Below are 17,262 nucleotides of genomic sequence, written 5' to 3'. Positions count from 1 at the left end.
GGAGGGGAAAGAGGGTGTTTGAAAATTATGAGTGTAAATTTTAAGTTTTTTTCCTAACTGTGTATTGCTACCACAGGAATACATTTGACCAAATCCGGACGCATTATTCTGATTCCGAGCTGACCAGTATTCCTTAATTTTGTGTGCTTAGCAGGGAAGCAGCAAATACCAATTTTAAAGTCTTTGGTCTTGAACCGGCCGGGGTTAGAACCTACGACATCCCGCACTCGAGGCGAACGTGCTACCATGAAAGCACCGCCACTAGACAGTTACACGTAATATAAAAAAAGCCGCTCAGATACATGTATATACAACTTCATATTCTACAGACTTTAGTAAACAGGGTTAACGTACTGACCATTGATATTTTTTGGTGATTTGGGGTTGGGGCATGTCTTTTTTGTAAATGTTTGATTCCAAATTTCGTGAAAGATATCTTATCTTTTTTCCAGAAGGGAAGCAAAATAATTTGTTTGCATTGAAATTGAGAGAAAAAATAAAACACAATTGCAATAAAAATAAAATATCCATGTTATTGAAAAATGTGTGTTTTTTTTATTATTAAAGTTGAAAAGTATATTTGTCCTGAGCACAAGGAAATACACGTGCTACTGCCCATACTAGATGAAGAGTCGGTGTCTAACCAATCTGATTAAGATACAATGTACAGATAATCCTTCTAAGCTTTGATAAGAAAGATCTGACAACACGTCATTTTTCTTTCTGTTCTAGTAAATATTACATCAGCCAATACAATTCAGCCTTCACATTTTTGAAGGTGTATATAAATCAGACAAAACCAGATAATCCCAATGGTCTTTAAACAGAAAGTAGAATGGACTGTTTTAAGACCCGCGTACGCATAGATCGGACACACAATATCTGTATTTAATTAGATTGGTGTCTAAATGAACATAAAAAAAACTGCGCCTGGTGGTCTCTGACAGACAGAGAGTTGTGTTTTAAATATTTCCAAATGAAGATTTACGGCGTTGGCTTTTAATATTTTGCGTTTATCTATTCAATAGAATAATAAAAAAAAAAATTAGTGCAATGTGTCTGAATTTATCATTATCTTGATAGCCTTCAAGTTTCTATAGAGAAACCTTTTTGTTTTATTTACCAAAATGGTATAGACAAGAACAGATTTAAAAATAAGTAAATTATAATTATTGTCATTTTCTTTCATTGGTGGTGGGGACGTGGGAGCAAACATGGAAATTTCTATAATTTTTAAGAATTTATCTTTTTTCTCCAAGTCAACACCTTGAAATAGGAAAAAAACCCAATCAAGACCACTTTCTAAAGACCTAAACATTTTACCCCCCCCCCGTGAACAGTTACACACAATTTAGAGGATATAGAACTTCAAGTGTGGAAGTTGTTTGCGACTTCGAATTTAATTTGGATATGCCGGTTATGGTCTCATTGATATTTATCACACCTTCATTCAATATTACTAGTTTGAGATGAAACATACTCTGCCAGAAGAAATTGAAAAAAAGGATTTAGGTTTTAACATTTGAGGCCAGCGAAGCGAGGCGTAAAAATTTACGTCTTCGAGTCAAAACTATTTTTTACAAGGGGGAGTGTACGATGAGGGTCGAAGCAGTTAGGGCAAGTATGACACACCATTGAAGCTTGATACCGGTTTGAATTTTTATATTATCAAATATCTGACACATCATAGGTTTTTAACACACAAAGAATGTGGTCCAAGATTTTAAAATATTGAAGTTGGACAATTAGCTATTATATTGTCCAATAGCCAAAATATAAATATATTATTAGATTAAGCATATCAAAGAAGCATATTAATTGCTTGTTTTGGTCTCGTTTTAGTCCCTTATTTCTAAACAGTTATTGTCTGGCAACAAAGTATTTACGGACAACCAACACATCGCCATAACATTTTACATGTATGACGGCAATTCTATAAATATAAACAATTGAATACCACCAATCTATTAAAAAAATAAAGGCTCCAATAATTTTCTCCTATCCCCTCTATATGGGATTGCAAATGACCGGTCCATTATATTAGTCATTACCCTATCAATGTCCGATTTTTATCCATTTCTATGTCTAACTTAAGAAAAGAAATATATATATAGAAATTTGCACAGCTAAAATGATCAGCAAAGAAAGGCAAAATTTACAAAAAAAAAAAAAAATAAACATACTGGTAGTTCATGTATTTACTTCTTATAAAAAAAAACAAAAAATCGCTGACGCGAGGTATAAAGATATTAACAAATATAAGCATATTTCCCTTGTTAAAATGAGCAAAGAGCATAACATAAAAGAATTGTTTCTTTAATTTAATAACTTTAACTGTATGCTCATTATTGTAGACCCCGTATGTTCATCATTGTAGACCCATCGATTAAAACTACACTTAGCATTTCATAATTTGACAATTTTCCAACAATTTCATATTTTGTTTTCTATCTTAAATCGATGTACCAAATACATTTTGCATGTTTTGTATGTCAAGGGTTTTCTCTCTTTAAATCTCAACCATTTTCTAAACGATAGCTACAGATTTGAGCCGTGTTTATATTAATTCCGCAGAAGCAGATCGGAATCAGTTATGACGTAGACAGTAATCATTCTAATCGTACTCATGTTCATTGACCATAACGACGCTGAAAGCACATCAAATAATGACGTTTTAACATGCATATAATGAAGTTAATCAAACCACATATATATAAGATTACAAGCACATAATATAAGATTACAAGCACATAATATAATTACTCGACCACATCATATAAAGATGTTTGCACATAATATAAGGGAAATGCACATCATATAAGGATATTTGCATATCATATAAGTACATTTGCACATAATATAAGTACATTTGCACATAATATAAGTACATTTGCACATCATATAAGGATAGTTGCACATCATTTAAGAATGTTTGCACATCAAATAAGTATGGTTGCACAACATATAAGTATGTATGCACAACATATACAGATGTTTTGACATCATATAAAGATACTTGCACATACTATAAGCATATTTGCACGTCATATAAAGGTGTTTGTACATCATTTAATGACAAGTGCACATCAGTTAATTGTAAATGCACAACATAAAATGGTAAATGCACATCATAAAATGAAAACGGTCATAACAAGGGAGTTTTGGCGTTCCATACAAGATCATTATATTTTTGACGTTACACCATTGAAAAAATCCCGAGACCCAAAATGCCGATTCCTGATTATGCTTTATCTTCAAAGCATGTTCAATATATTTGCCGACCAGCAACGGCAGTTTTTGATGCATCAATACAATTAAAGATTTGATCACGATTCTTCTACAACGTTTGCTTTGTTATTACTTGAAACGAAGAACAAAGAATTGTCAATGCGTTCCTTTAGTAAAACATTCTTTAGGAAATAAAATTGGATTCTATATAATACGAGAAACAAGTATTTGTGATCCAGCTGGCACCGATGATTACTCCACAAACAACACTTTCCAGGGCTATAAAACTATATAAAGAAATAGTTTTCATTTGTTGTATATATGAGGCATTTTTTAAGACACGCTTTTCCTCTGACGTTAGGTTTAACAATTTATTTATAACACAGTAAGACATGCATGTGCAAAAGCTTTCGTTATAAAATGAATTTTTAATTGTTTGCAAAATTCCCTTCTGCTATTATGGTTCAGTAAAATTTAAACAAATGGGTCCCTTTCAAAGCCGTGCATATTCACGATTGTCAACCCTACAAATTTCTTTCAGTTCTGACATCGCCGTCAGAGAAATAATCTTTAACGGAAAACAATTCTGGTTATACACCTTTCCCATGTTCCATAAAGGTGTTCAATAAAAGAAAAAAATTAAATCATTATAAAAAGAGGGGCGAAAGATGCCAAAGGGACAGTCAAACTCATAGATCAAAAACAAACTGACAACGCTGAGACTAAAAAAGAAAAAAAGACAAACAGACACATACTAGTACACCAGACACAACATAGAAAACTAAAGACAAAGGAACACGAACCCAACCAAAACCTGGGGGTGATCTCAGGTGCTACGGAAGGTTTAGCAGATTCTGCTCCACATATGGCACCCGTCGTGTTGCTCATGTTATTACAAATCCGGTAAATAGACCAATTCGGTAGGTCACAATCGGGAAAAGTGAAGGGGATTGTAGTTACGACATAAGGAACATATCCAATATTATCTATGAAACGGTTTTAATTGCCATAACAGTCAACCAACTCGTGAAAGCGTCCGTAAAATTTACGAAGGGATGATTTCAACTTCACCATTTGGAACTCTTGGTTTAAAAGCTTCCTTGTGATCAGCAACCCTCTATCAAGGAAAATCATGATAGGAAATACAAGCCCGGGAATATCGTATCAATAGAGAGATATATACTCCGTATGTAGGCGCTGCTTGAATGTTGCTTCATAGAAATGGAAAGTTCACAATTGGGTAGCTGAAATTATCTCTTTTTTGAACATAATGTATAATAACAACAACTTTAGCATTAAACTTATCAAAACTTTAAGTGAATATTTCGTGTAATATGCACATTTAATATCGGAAACCTTTTTGAACTAAAAATTGGAAGGTAAAAGCCTTTTTAGACCATTACAATATCGGTATTTTCCGCCTTTTTGTAGTATACCTGTATTAAAGACCACCAGTTCTCCGACACTATGAATTGCATTAAATGGTCAATTTATAATGTATTTTAAATCATTGGTTAAACAAATATTTTATTTTTATGAATGTAAATATTGATAACGAATGCAACATTTGATTGGTTTAGACAAATCAAGTAATATTGAACAAAACATCATATATGTCCTTCTGAATATCATATTATTCTCTTAAAAGTCGGAACTACCTCGCAGAGTTACGCGCGGTTAATGTAAATAACGTTTTGAACTATTTGAAAATTATTGATAGTATAGTCATTATTGATTTCAAAATAAATTCAGATGTTAAACAAAATAGAGAAAGAATCAAACTATCCATAGAATAAATGATTAACTTTTGGTTGAAAATGCTTATAAATGTTTATGCCGTCGTGTTAAGATTGATAAGCGCATACAAAAATGTGAAGAACGTAATATTTTAAGTTCTAAAAAGTGAAGGCAGTGCAATAAATAAAAACAGTAGTAGTATACGGCTGTTCAATAGTCATAAATCGATTTAACTGAAACAAATTCGGGTCACAAACCAAAACTGAGGGAAACCCCTCATCTATTAGAGGAAAAACTTAACAGCTGAAACACTCGTCATTTTGTGGTCCCTTATAGCTTGTTGCTGGTGGGAGCCTTGTTTATGTGTTTAAGGCCATACTTTGAAATATAACTGTTTACTTTTTACACATTGTTATGGAACGCCGGAACTGTCTTATAGTGTAAATATTTAATGTGTTTTGTCTCTTTGCCTTAACGTCCTGTCATTTCTTCTTTATGTTATGTAGAGGAGCCTTTATGTCCTGTCACTACATCTCTGTGTTATGTCAAATGAATTGATTGTTTGGTCAAACAATTGTATGATATGTCATTGCTAAACTTTGTTGTGTGCAATAGGCATTACATTATGCTGTTACTACTATATATCCTGTGAATACCACCAAACTTTATGATCAACCACCTTTATATTCTTTCATATTTACTCTATGTTGTGTATTTTCTTCCTTTACGTAAGTCTGGTAATAATTGCGTCCTGTCACAAATGTGACTGTTGTGCCGAATGTTCTAAACGTTTTGTTTTGATACATCTTTGTTCTATGAAAACCTCATGATGTTATAGTCTAACGGTTTTATGTTGTGTTTATACATATGTATCTCCAGTGAAAAACATACTACATCATGGTATAGTTCATATACGTTTTGCCGAACAATTGATACTCTCTGTTAGCAGTCATTGCGTCATGTGCAAATGCCTTTTACATTATGCTCAAACACCTAATGCGTTATGTTCACACACTTATAAAGTTACGTTGAAACAACTTATACGTTTTGTGCAAACATCGTTTACGTTATGTGCCAATTCCTATTACATTTTGTGAAAACACCTATAACGTTTTGTGCAAACGCCCATTACGTTATGTATAACACCTATTTCATTATATGCAAACACCTATTACGTTATGTGCAAATACCTATTACATTATGTGCAAACACCTATTACGTTATGTACAAATGCCTATTACATTATGTGCAAATACCTATTACGTTATTTGCAAACACCTATTACATTATGTGCAAACACCTATTACGTTTTGTGCAAATGCCTATTACGTTCTGGTAAACGCTTTTTTGACACAGATTAAAACAGAAACGCAACAGTGATATTCACTTTGAAAATTAAGAAAAATACAAGTTTGTGAGTTTTTAGCTGTGGACTGCTTCGCTGTATTCATATTTAAGATAATATGTGTGCATTGGGTTGTTGATTAAGTATTTGTAATGTTGTATTTTTATATATCTATTGATATAAAAATGCTATAATATATAAATGTCTCGTTTTTAGGGGAAATTATGCTGTTCAACTTTATGAGTGTGCGTTATACACCCATGCTTTTAATTACTTGTTGTAAATCAAAACATTTACAAATATACAGACACGACTCTAGTTTCCAAGGTGTGCACCGAAGGGCACAATACAATATAAATAAGAAGATGTGGTATGAATGCCAATGCTCTTCACCAATAAGCAAAGCCCGTACCGCACAGTCAGCTTTTAAAAGGCCCCGAAATGACAAATGTAAAAAACGTCAAACCAAATAACTGGCGGCCTAATTCATGTATCAAAAAATTAGCCGAAAACAAATAAGTAACACGACGAGAAACGAAAACCACTGAATAACGGGCTCCTGCCTTGGGACAGGTACACACAGCATTTGTGGCGGGGAATAATATTTTAATGGAAGCCGAACCCTCTCTTTAACAGCGGACAGTGGTGTAACAGTACAACATAGGAACAAACTATAAAAATTAGTCGAAAAAGGCTTAGCTTATGAGTTGGATACACATAGAAATACATCTTACGAAAACATAGAGTGGACGAAGCCGGGTACTTGTACGTGTACGTTCCCTCGAAAAAAAACCTATAAAGTACAGATTTGAAAGTACTTGTAGTTACTAATAGCTAGTTCAAAGTTCCCAGTGTTTCTCCCGACTTCAACCTCGAACTAGAAATATAATGGATGTCAAAATTATTTGTTATTCCCCCCAGTAGGCTATTCTAGCGAGAAACGTGTACCAGTTTAATGCTTTAAGGGCATACGATACAGTTTTGAACCTGTATTTACAAGTTGATGAAAATCTGCATATAGGCTATTTTTTACCTGATTAAATCAAATATGTAATAAAAAATATACCTTCATGTGCTACTTTTTGAGTAAAATAAGGTCAAAATTTTGTATATTTGCTCAAAATTCAGATTTGTGTCCGTATTTTCTTTTTCGAAAGAAAGACATAACTTTTTTGTTTTAAAAGATAAACACAAAATGGTTTTTGTTAAATAATCGGTAATTTCTGTATTTTATAAGTATCATTAAAAATTATGCAATTTTTATTCCGAAATAACTCTATATTTATCAAATGTTCATGAATAGAGGAAAAAAAGTCATTTTTTGCTGCATGTTTATCAAAATTAACAAAATTGCGCTATTTACAGTTTTATAAAATTTGGGTCACATAATCTCCTTGCAAAATGAAACAAATTGCTGTTTTAAAAAATAGGGGTCCATGGACTCGTTTTCAAATTAAATCAGTTTGAATGATAAAAATCAATCGAAATTCATGTAGCAGCTAGGGAATCCTGCAAAATGTTTTAGATTTTATTTTCGATTATTTTCCATTACAGTTGTGTATATTATTCTGAATAACCTTCCTCAGAAGGGTGGTTGTCCTGTGTGTGTGTGTGTCGGGGGGGGGGGGGGTACCTGGCCCGCCCCTTTAATTTGTAACTATTTAAATACTAACAGGGAATTTGGAAAAAGAGGTAGGGCCATGATCCCGTGAATTGTTTTTCATTTGATTAGCTAAGTAAATCTTGTTTTTAAATAGCCCGATAGATGTTAATGAAAATACGTCACATCATCTATTTTCATACCTTGAACAGATAATAAGCAAGGCCAAGACTATAACTGTTTGTTTTTTGTTGATCAAAACCAATACTTATTGTTTGTTAACACCTTTGAGGAGCATTAAAATATGAAATATCAACTAATACATATTCAAAATTAGTTTTGTATTAAAATAAACTCATCATAGATACCAGGACTAAATTTAGTGTGTACGCCAGATGCGCGTTTCGTCTACAAAAGACTCATCAGTGACGCTCGAATCCAAAAAAGTTTAAAAGCGTGTTAATGTTGATAGCTGATCTGTAGCGTGCATGTAAATAACTTTGTTTAACTCAAAACTAACAAAATATTAACAAGAATGTGTTCATAGTACACCGATGTCCCACTCGCACTATCATTTTCTATGTTCAATGAACCGTGAAATTGAAGTAAAAGTAATTTGGCATTCACATTAGACAGATCATATCATAGGGATCATGTGTTCCAATTTTGAAATTTGTTGAACTTCAACTTCATCAAAAACAGACAGACGAAAGAAGTAACGGACGGAGGGACAAACGAACGAACGGACGCACAGAAAATTAAATGCCAAGTACCGGTGTACGGATGGTTGTAAAATCTTAAAATGCCACTACAAGTATCTACACAGTTGGTGGAATAGTGATACAATTACTGTCTGCAATTGTTACATAACATAAAACGTTCTTGTTTAAGATTACGAAAAAATGTTGTTTTTAAATTTTTCCGCTATGGCCATTTTTGTTATGTGTATAACATATTTTTGGGCTTCATTGCTTTACAATCAATTCTCGTGTAATTGGTTATGTACAAGCACCTTCTTCAGTGTGACTCTTTGAATTAAACAAACATCCGAAAAGAATGTGATAGAAACAACAATTTTATATTTCAAAAGTTGTGCAAATGCAAAACATATAGACAAAATATACTTCTGTCCTGTCTTTTTCGTTCTTGCAAATTATTGGATAGTAAGAAAGTTATCTGGATTAAAGCTTGTGAAATTTGCATTTACGTTATTGGTAAAATGTATGATTTGGTATATATAGGAAACTTGAACTGTTCTGCTATACTGCTACTATACTTATGAAAAACCCTTGGCAACAGAAACGTATGCAACTTCATTCTTTTTTAATCGACCCAATTAACATAGTAATGGACGACTTAGTACATTTTATGATTGCAAATAAAATATGTATATGATATTCTGTGCATTGTAGTTCCTTTAAAGCATTGTGAATGAAAATAAATTTTATGTATCGAAATGTGTAACAAGTGATTATGTAAATCCCCACTGGAAAGCATTTGATCGACTGAGTGAGCATAAAATTATACCCGACAACAAACAAGTTATAGGTACATTTTTCAGTTTAATTTCTGACAAACGTTTTACTTCCGACGACACTGTTATGAATTTGATTCTAGGAACATTGTCAGAAATATATAATATATTTGCACTCGCTGCGAAACAGTAGAAAATTCGGCAAGCCTCGTTTTTCGTCCTGTTTCTAAAGCTCGTACACCTAATTCTTATGTTTTCCGTCAAAGTACATATACTATATATATAAATATATATATATATATTCAACACATTATTCCGCAGTTGTTGATATGAATTTATCTGTTTGTTGAAACATTTCGTATACATGAGAAACATTTACATGAACGGAGAGTCTTAGATTCAATTCACATTATTGCAGGATACGGTATTAACGGTTAACTTCGATGCGTTTAGTTATGAACGCGAAGGTTTGATAAACTTAGTTAAGTACACATGTTTACAAAGTGGATTTGCTGCACATCTGAGAAATCTTATTTTAGAAAACATAATAATTTCAAACAAATATATTCTATTGGATCCATATGTTATCATTCTAAAATATACATTGGTTTGACAGTTTCCGTTATTATCTAAATATTGCAATTTTAAGAAATATCGGTCCCCCTTTTCTCAGCTGCTGTAAAAGCGTGAAAAAATGTAATAAAAGCTAGCTAGGCTTTTTATTCATATGATTCAATCCAAATTATCCTCAAAATGCGGAATCCCTCTGAAATTGGTACAATCTGGTTCGCCGTAAAATTGACGTAACATATTTAAGCAAAATTCTTTTAGAAATTCACCTATATAACGAAAACAAAACTGGGACAGACTTTGACACGAAAAAAAAAGGCTTAAAATTGTCTGTTATTTTCTTGCTACTGATTACAAATCAAGAATGTTCACTTGTCATGTTTTTGAAATTTTGTTAGAATTTCGGAACCCTCTTATTCATTTGTTAAAGGGGGCTTGCGGGTCTAAATCAACTTTTTTTTCTAATATAGGATTTTGTTATTTTTTCTATGATTAAACTTTATCTTATACCTATTAGAAATATAAAATAAAAGTACGGGGTCATCGTTCATTTAAGCTCACAATCTGCCTCCGAAAAAAGCATACAGTTTTGTTAATGTACTTTTTTACTGTTGAACTAATAGGAGAAAAATTGGTAATTAATATCGAATTAAAAATAAGAACTAAATTACAAAAATCGCTTAAATTTTACAATTATTTAGTTTATGTGCAGCTTGTTTGAAAACAATAACAAAAAATATAGGTCACCGATGAGTTAAAAAAGATATTTCAATTTAATCGTAAAAAAATGACATGTTTGCACCAAAGGGAGATGATTTAGAGCTTTTTCAATGAGATAAACATTTTTAAAGTCATCTGTGGCCAAACCAAATCGATTTGTCTGGGTGATTATTGTAACCATATTATAACTTATCGTGTAATAAATAAAATTTGAAATGAAAAAAAAACATATGTTTGATTTTTTGCTGATTTTTTTTTTGGACCCTCGAGCCTCCTTAAGGTGGTACCCAACACTTTCACTAAAATTAATTTGGCTCGTTTAATTTTCATTAAATTTTGTCAAATTATTTACTTTGACACTTTAACAAAAATATAAAAATTTAAAAAATTTTGAACCAACCGTTTTGTCAGAAAAATTACACTGGTTATATAGCAATTTGACAAACACCAATTTTGATCATTGAGAAGCTTAATATTCTGTTTAGCTGACTTTACAGAGTTATCTCCCTGTAGTGTTAGGTACCACCTTAAGCATAATAAAAGCATTTTCCAGCTTAATCCCAGTTTTAGAATGTCTTAACATGTACAATAAATATGTCATTGATACGTTTTTAGTAAAATAAAGTAAGGATTATAAGACAATATTAAACCCTTGTTATGTTTCGTTACTTTTTGAGAACAGCTTTATGTTAAAGATTTGAAAAAGGAATAGAGGAATTGTTCCCGCTAAAATATCATTAGATAAAGTCTTGAAAACAAACACACGGATTTCGACCTATATTAGTTTTTTGCTCTATTTGATTTCTCAGTCATTACCAGTGGCGGAACTAGAATTTTTTAAAACGGTGGAACTACATTTGTTGGTTCTATAAGAAAGTTTGATTAGGAGGGGGTATTGGTACTTAATTTTGCCAAAACTCCCTGTTAATTTAAACAATGTACAAGATAAGAGGTGGAGGGAAAAGATCTTTGTCCTCGGTCAATATAATTTGAACAGGTCCATATATAACTTGTTCACCTCGTCAAACGACTATAATTCATAAATATCATTTGCCGCCTTCCAAACCCGTATGTAATAAATGTGTATGCAAGATATGGCTACTTATAAAATGACCCGGTTGATGGTTATGAAAGAGAACATCATTTATTTTTCGTATATATTCTCCGTAAAGAAATGCGGTGCATTTTGCAATTATTTTTAACATGTAGCATTCTTTTTGCTTCGAATAACGGCACATAGCTATTATATAGATATAGGAAGATGTGGTGTGAGTGCCAATGAGACAGCTCTTTCCATATTAGTTTCTCAGTCGATTAACACCATTTTGTAATAATTACTTGTCACATATAAATTCTGATTGGCAGCTTTATGATGTGGCACCTATTGGCTTAAATGCGATAAAGAATTACAGACTTTTCTTCAGGAGTATAAGACATCAAATTCCGGAAAAATGTTATAAATTCATGATCGTTTTATTATGCATTTATTATACCCTAAAGATGAAAATTGAAATATCAATCATTAATACGTGTTTATTTGCTGTGTTAATCTGCAATATGCAAGATTGGTTTTGCGAAAAAATGTTCCTATCCAATGTTTACAAAAATGCATTATATGAATTTTATAACTTTTGCCTATCTAGGCACACGTACAGAGAGACACACCTCCAAAATCGTGTCTGTATATTTGTAAATATTTTAATTTTCAACAAGTAAAGTGAACAAAATTTAAAAAGCATGGGTGTATTACGCACCCTTTTAAAGTAGAAAAACATACTTTCCCCTAAAAACTCAATATTTATATAGCATTTTTATATCAATAAATATCTAAAAATACCACATTACAAATACTAAATCAACAACCCGATGAACACATATTACCTTAAATGTGGATACAGCGAAGCAGTCCACAGCTTTTAGAAAGCTAAATCTTGTAATTTTCTGAATTTTCAAAGTGTATATCACTGATGCGTTTTTATTTTAATCTGTGAAAAAAAAGCGTTTACCAGAACGTAATAGGTGTTTGCACATAACGGAATAGATGTTTGGACATAATGTAGTAGGCATTTGCACAAAACGTAATAGGTGTTTGCACATAATGTAATAGATGTTTGCAAATAACGTTATAGGTGTTTGCACATAATGAAAAAGGTGATTTACATAACGTAATAGGAGATTTACATAACGTAATAGGTGTTTTCACAACACGTTATAGGTGTTTGCACAAAATGTAATTGGCATTGGCACATAATGTAATATATGTTTGCACATAACGTAAACGATGTTTGCACAAAACGTATAAGTTGTTTGAACAAACTTTATAAGTGTGTGCACAGAATGTATTAGGTGTTTGAGCATAATGTAAAAAGCATTTGCACATGACGCAATGAATGCCAACAGAGAGTATCAATTGTTCGGCAAAACGTATATGAACTGTACCATGATGTATTATGTTTTTCACTGGAGATACATATGTTTAAACACAACATAAAACCGTAAGACTATAATATCATGAGGTTTTCATAGAACAAAGATGTATCAAAACAAAACGTTTAGAACATTCGGCATAACAATCACATTTGTGACAGGACGCAATTATTACCAGACTTACTTAAAGGAAGAAAATACACAACATAGAGTAAATATGAAAGAATATAAAGCTGGTTGATCATAAAGTTTGGTGGTATTCACAGGATATATAGTAGTTACAGCATAATGTAATGCCTATTGCACACAACAAAGTTTAGCAATGACATATCATACAATTATCTGACCAAACAATTAATTCATTTGACATAACACAGAGATGCAGTGACAGGCAATAAAGGCTTCTGCACATAATATAAAGAAGAAATGACAGAACGTAAAGGCAAAGCGACAAAACACATTAAATATTTACACTATAAGACAGTTCCGGCGTTCCATACATTGTGACTTGGATGGAGTGTTGTCGTCTTATTATCGTCTTATATCACCGTTTATTTCTATTTCCTTTGGCCGAGGGATCTATGAAGTTTGTTCAACCACGAATAATTATATTTCCATCGGGCAATCATTGGGAAATATTAGTTTACTGGGCGAATTAATCTTCATATCTCCCTCAGGCACTGAAAATAAATGTACAATATTATATTAAACAATAGTTTTTTTTTTTTATATTTTTATATTTTCAGATTTATATGATTTATATGATGGCGTAATAGAAGGAAAACCAATAAATCCAGATAAAGAAAAGAATCCAGTGGTAAAATGGATTGGCAAAGGATACAAGAAAATCACGACATGGATGGGAAATAGTGAATTTCAAAAATTACTCAGGACAAATGCAGGTTATGCAGTTGGAATTTTTTTGCCAGATTTGAGGACTTTGTTTGCTGGAGATATCCTGGGTGAAGAAATGATAAAACATGTCATAAACATTATAGATGGATTAAGAGAATACTATTACAATGTAGAAAAGTTATGGTCATCAGTTGAGGATTATGAAAAATATGCTTCAAAGGTATGTCTTTTATTTTCGGTTTAAACTTCAACGTAATATTAGATTTGGCTTTGCAACTGCTTTGATTCTAACGCCATTGATGAATTTTATGTAGACGCATTGCGCGTTCGGTTAACCAAAACATAACGCTGGTCACTCTAATGAGTTTTTATTACCAATAAAAAAATGTTTATGATGGATAATGATACAAGTGGTGGGTTGTTTTTTTCAAGTGCTTTGTCCACTAATGAAACTGGCTAGCTAAATGATATAGCTATGACGCTGTAAATGGTCTAAATCACGAAGGTATCAACTAAAAAATAGTGCTACAAATGAAAAGAGTTTTATGTTCTGAGCTAAATAAAGAAGGTTTTGAATTTACTTATTACTGAATTAAATTTCATTTTTTAATATATAATTCGTCTAATAACAACACAACAATGTTAGATCTGTAAATTTGCGTTAGCAAATATTTTATTCTTCCCTGGCCGGGATTCGAATTCATGCTACTGATATAGCGTGGCACCAAATCGCGTTGCACTGTGCTCGACGCGCTAGAGCACTCGAACACCTAGGCTCTACATGTATATATATATATGAGAGCCCAGATGGTCGTGTGGTCTAGCGGGACGGCTGCAGTGCAGGCGATTTGGTGTCACGATATCACAGTAGCATGGGTTCGAATCCCGGCGAGGGAAGAACCAAAAATTTGCAAAAGCAAATTTACAGATCTAACATTGTTGGGTTGATGTTTAGACGAGTTGTATATACATTATGTACACAGCCATGTATCACCATCATTGATGGCGATCCGATGGATACATCTGTTGTAGAGTTGTCACTGACTCAGACGTACTTATAAACATAATTATTTTCTGTGACTGTATATTACATTAATTTGTAGGATCCTTTACTATAGATAATTTAGCTGATCTGTAACAATAACATCTTCATGCCTTATATATCATGTACTGCAGTACGCCGCTAGATTAAAACTGACGAGGAAAGGTAACACACGGCCAGCTAAAGCTCTTTTTTTGAGAGCCCAGGTGGTCGTGTGGTCTAGCGGGACGGCTGCAGTGCAGGCGATTTGGTGTCACGATATCACAGTAGCATGGGTTCGAATCCCGGCGAGGGAAGAACCAAAAATTTGCAAAAGCAAATTTACAGATCTAACATTGTTGGGTTGATGTTTAGACGAGTTGTATATACATTATGTACACATCCATGTATCACCATCATTGATGGCGATCCGATGGATACATCTGTTGTAGAGTTGTCACTGACTCAGACGTACTTATAAACATAATTGTTTTCTGTGACTGTATATTACATTAATTTGTAGGATCCTTTACTATAGATAATTTAGCTGATCTGTAACAATAACATCTTCATGCCTTATATATCATGCACTGCAGCACGCCGCTAGATTAAAACTGACGAGGAAAGGTAACACACGGCCAGCGAAAGCTCTTTTTTGAGAGCCCAGGTGGTCGTGTGGTCTAGCGGGACGGCTGCAGTCCAGGCGATTTGGTGTCGCGATATCACAGTAGCATGGGTTCGAATCCCGGCGAGGGAAGAACCAAAAATTTGCAAAAGCAAATTTACAGATCTAACATTGTTGGGTTGATGTTTAGACGAGTTGTATATACATTATGTACACAGCCATGTATCACCATCATTGATGGCGATCCGATGGATACATCTGTTGTAGAGTTGTCACTGACTCAGAGGTACTTATAAACATAATTATTTTCTGTGACTGTATATTACATTAATTTGTAGGATCCTTTAATTTGTCAGACCACCAATTAAAAATCCCTATCTGTTCAACCAAATTTTGCAATTTTCACAGCTTTCTAAATATTTTACCTTAAGTTTAACTTCAAGGAAACCAGGTATGTCCTGAATTGTACATGTATCACCTTCCTACATGCCAATTTTCAACCAATGTTTAAAGTCTTGTAACAAATTTCTGATTTTGAAAAGACAGGTACTACCAAAATAACTCCCGGTATTCTGGAAATCTTAAATTAGTGTACTATGTAGCGCATTAATCCTGAATTTTTAATTTCAAACTCATAGACAAGTGAATTTTGGCTCAAAATGGTCTAAATATATTTCCCTTTCACCAAAAGTTTCATTTCTGCAAATTTGTTGGTTAGTTTAAGTAAACAATGACATCAAAAGCACTATTTTGTGTCAAAGTAGGACTACTTTTACATACGTTCTAAATTGGAAGGAGTAATTGGTGGTCTGACACCTAAAGAGCAAAAAAAGTTGCTCAGAAATCTTTGCTTTGCTTTATTCTTAATCCTTAGTCAATTTGAAGTCAGAAACATCCTATCTGAGCATAATGTGACTTATATTACAAATTTCACAGCTCAATTTAAACTGACTGTAATGTATGAATTTGATAGAAAATACTTGAAAATTTCATTTTGGACTAAGGAACATAAACTTTCAATATCAAGATCAGTTTTGTTGATTTTTTTCTTGTTTGTTCTACTTCTTAAAAGACTTTCCACAATTTTTACAATGGGTTAAGTAAAAAATTCAAGGTATTGAAGAGTCAAGGAATATTGACCCCCCTTTTTTACACCTGGTGTAAATAATGGGACTATTAAATGATCAAAAGTGCAGTCATGGTCATTTAACTGTTTTTATTTTCTATCAGTTGATACAACTTAAGGCATAAAACTTTCATTTGAGATAATAAATGGGATTTTTGTGAGTTTTTGCAATGTTTACATCAGGCTATGTTATCTGTCAAATACATGCTTTGACGCAATGAAATAAGGGATAAAAATCAAATAATTTCATTAAATCTTGATGACAAGAACTTTTTTTGGTGGTAAAATAACCATGTTTTAATGTTAATACCACAGAAACTTCTTGCTGTGCATTTAGAACAATTTGGGACATTTTTTTATGTGAAAGCATATTGTCAGGGTGGGAAAAGCTAAAAACAGCACAAATTCAGGTCTAAGGCTCTAAATTTGCAATATGTGACTTTTTGCCCCAAAAAAGATTGAAATGTGACTACTATCACTTCATATGATCAGTTAAGTAAAAAAAATCAATTGTTTTCTGAATTTGGGGTTTCA

General features: G+C 32.7%; 1 protein-coding gene across 1 annotated transcript in view; it reads left to right on the top strand.

Annotated features, from left to right (window-relative positions):
* The window catches only part of LOC139515879 (E3 ubiquitin-protein ligase rnf213-alpha-like), a 161,502-nt gene that overhangs the window by 65,399 nt on the left and 78,841 nt on the right, over positions 1-17,262 (top strand). The window contains exon 8 of the mRNA XM_071305655.1: positions 13,848-14,176. Within this exon, the coding sequence (XP_071161756.1) occupies positions 13,848-14,176 (329 nt within the window). The remainder of the gene's footprint in view (positions 1-13,847; positions 14,177-17,262) is intronic.

The sequence above is a fragment of the Mytilus edulis genome, chromosome 1 (genome assembly GCF_963676685.1).
Source record: "Mytilus edulis chromosome 1, xbMytEdul2.2, whole genome shotgun sequence".
Taxonomy (NCBI): domain Eukaryota; kingdom Metazoa; phylum Mollusca; class Bivalvia; order Mytilida; family Mytilidae; genus Mytilus; species Mytilus edulis.
This window is presented reverse-complemented; position numbering and strand designations above follow the sequence as displayed.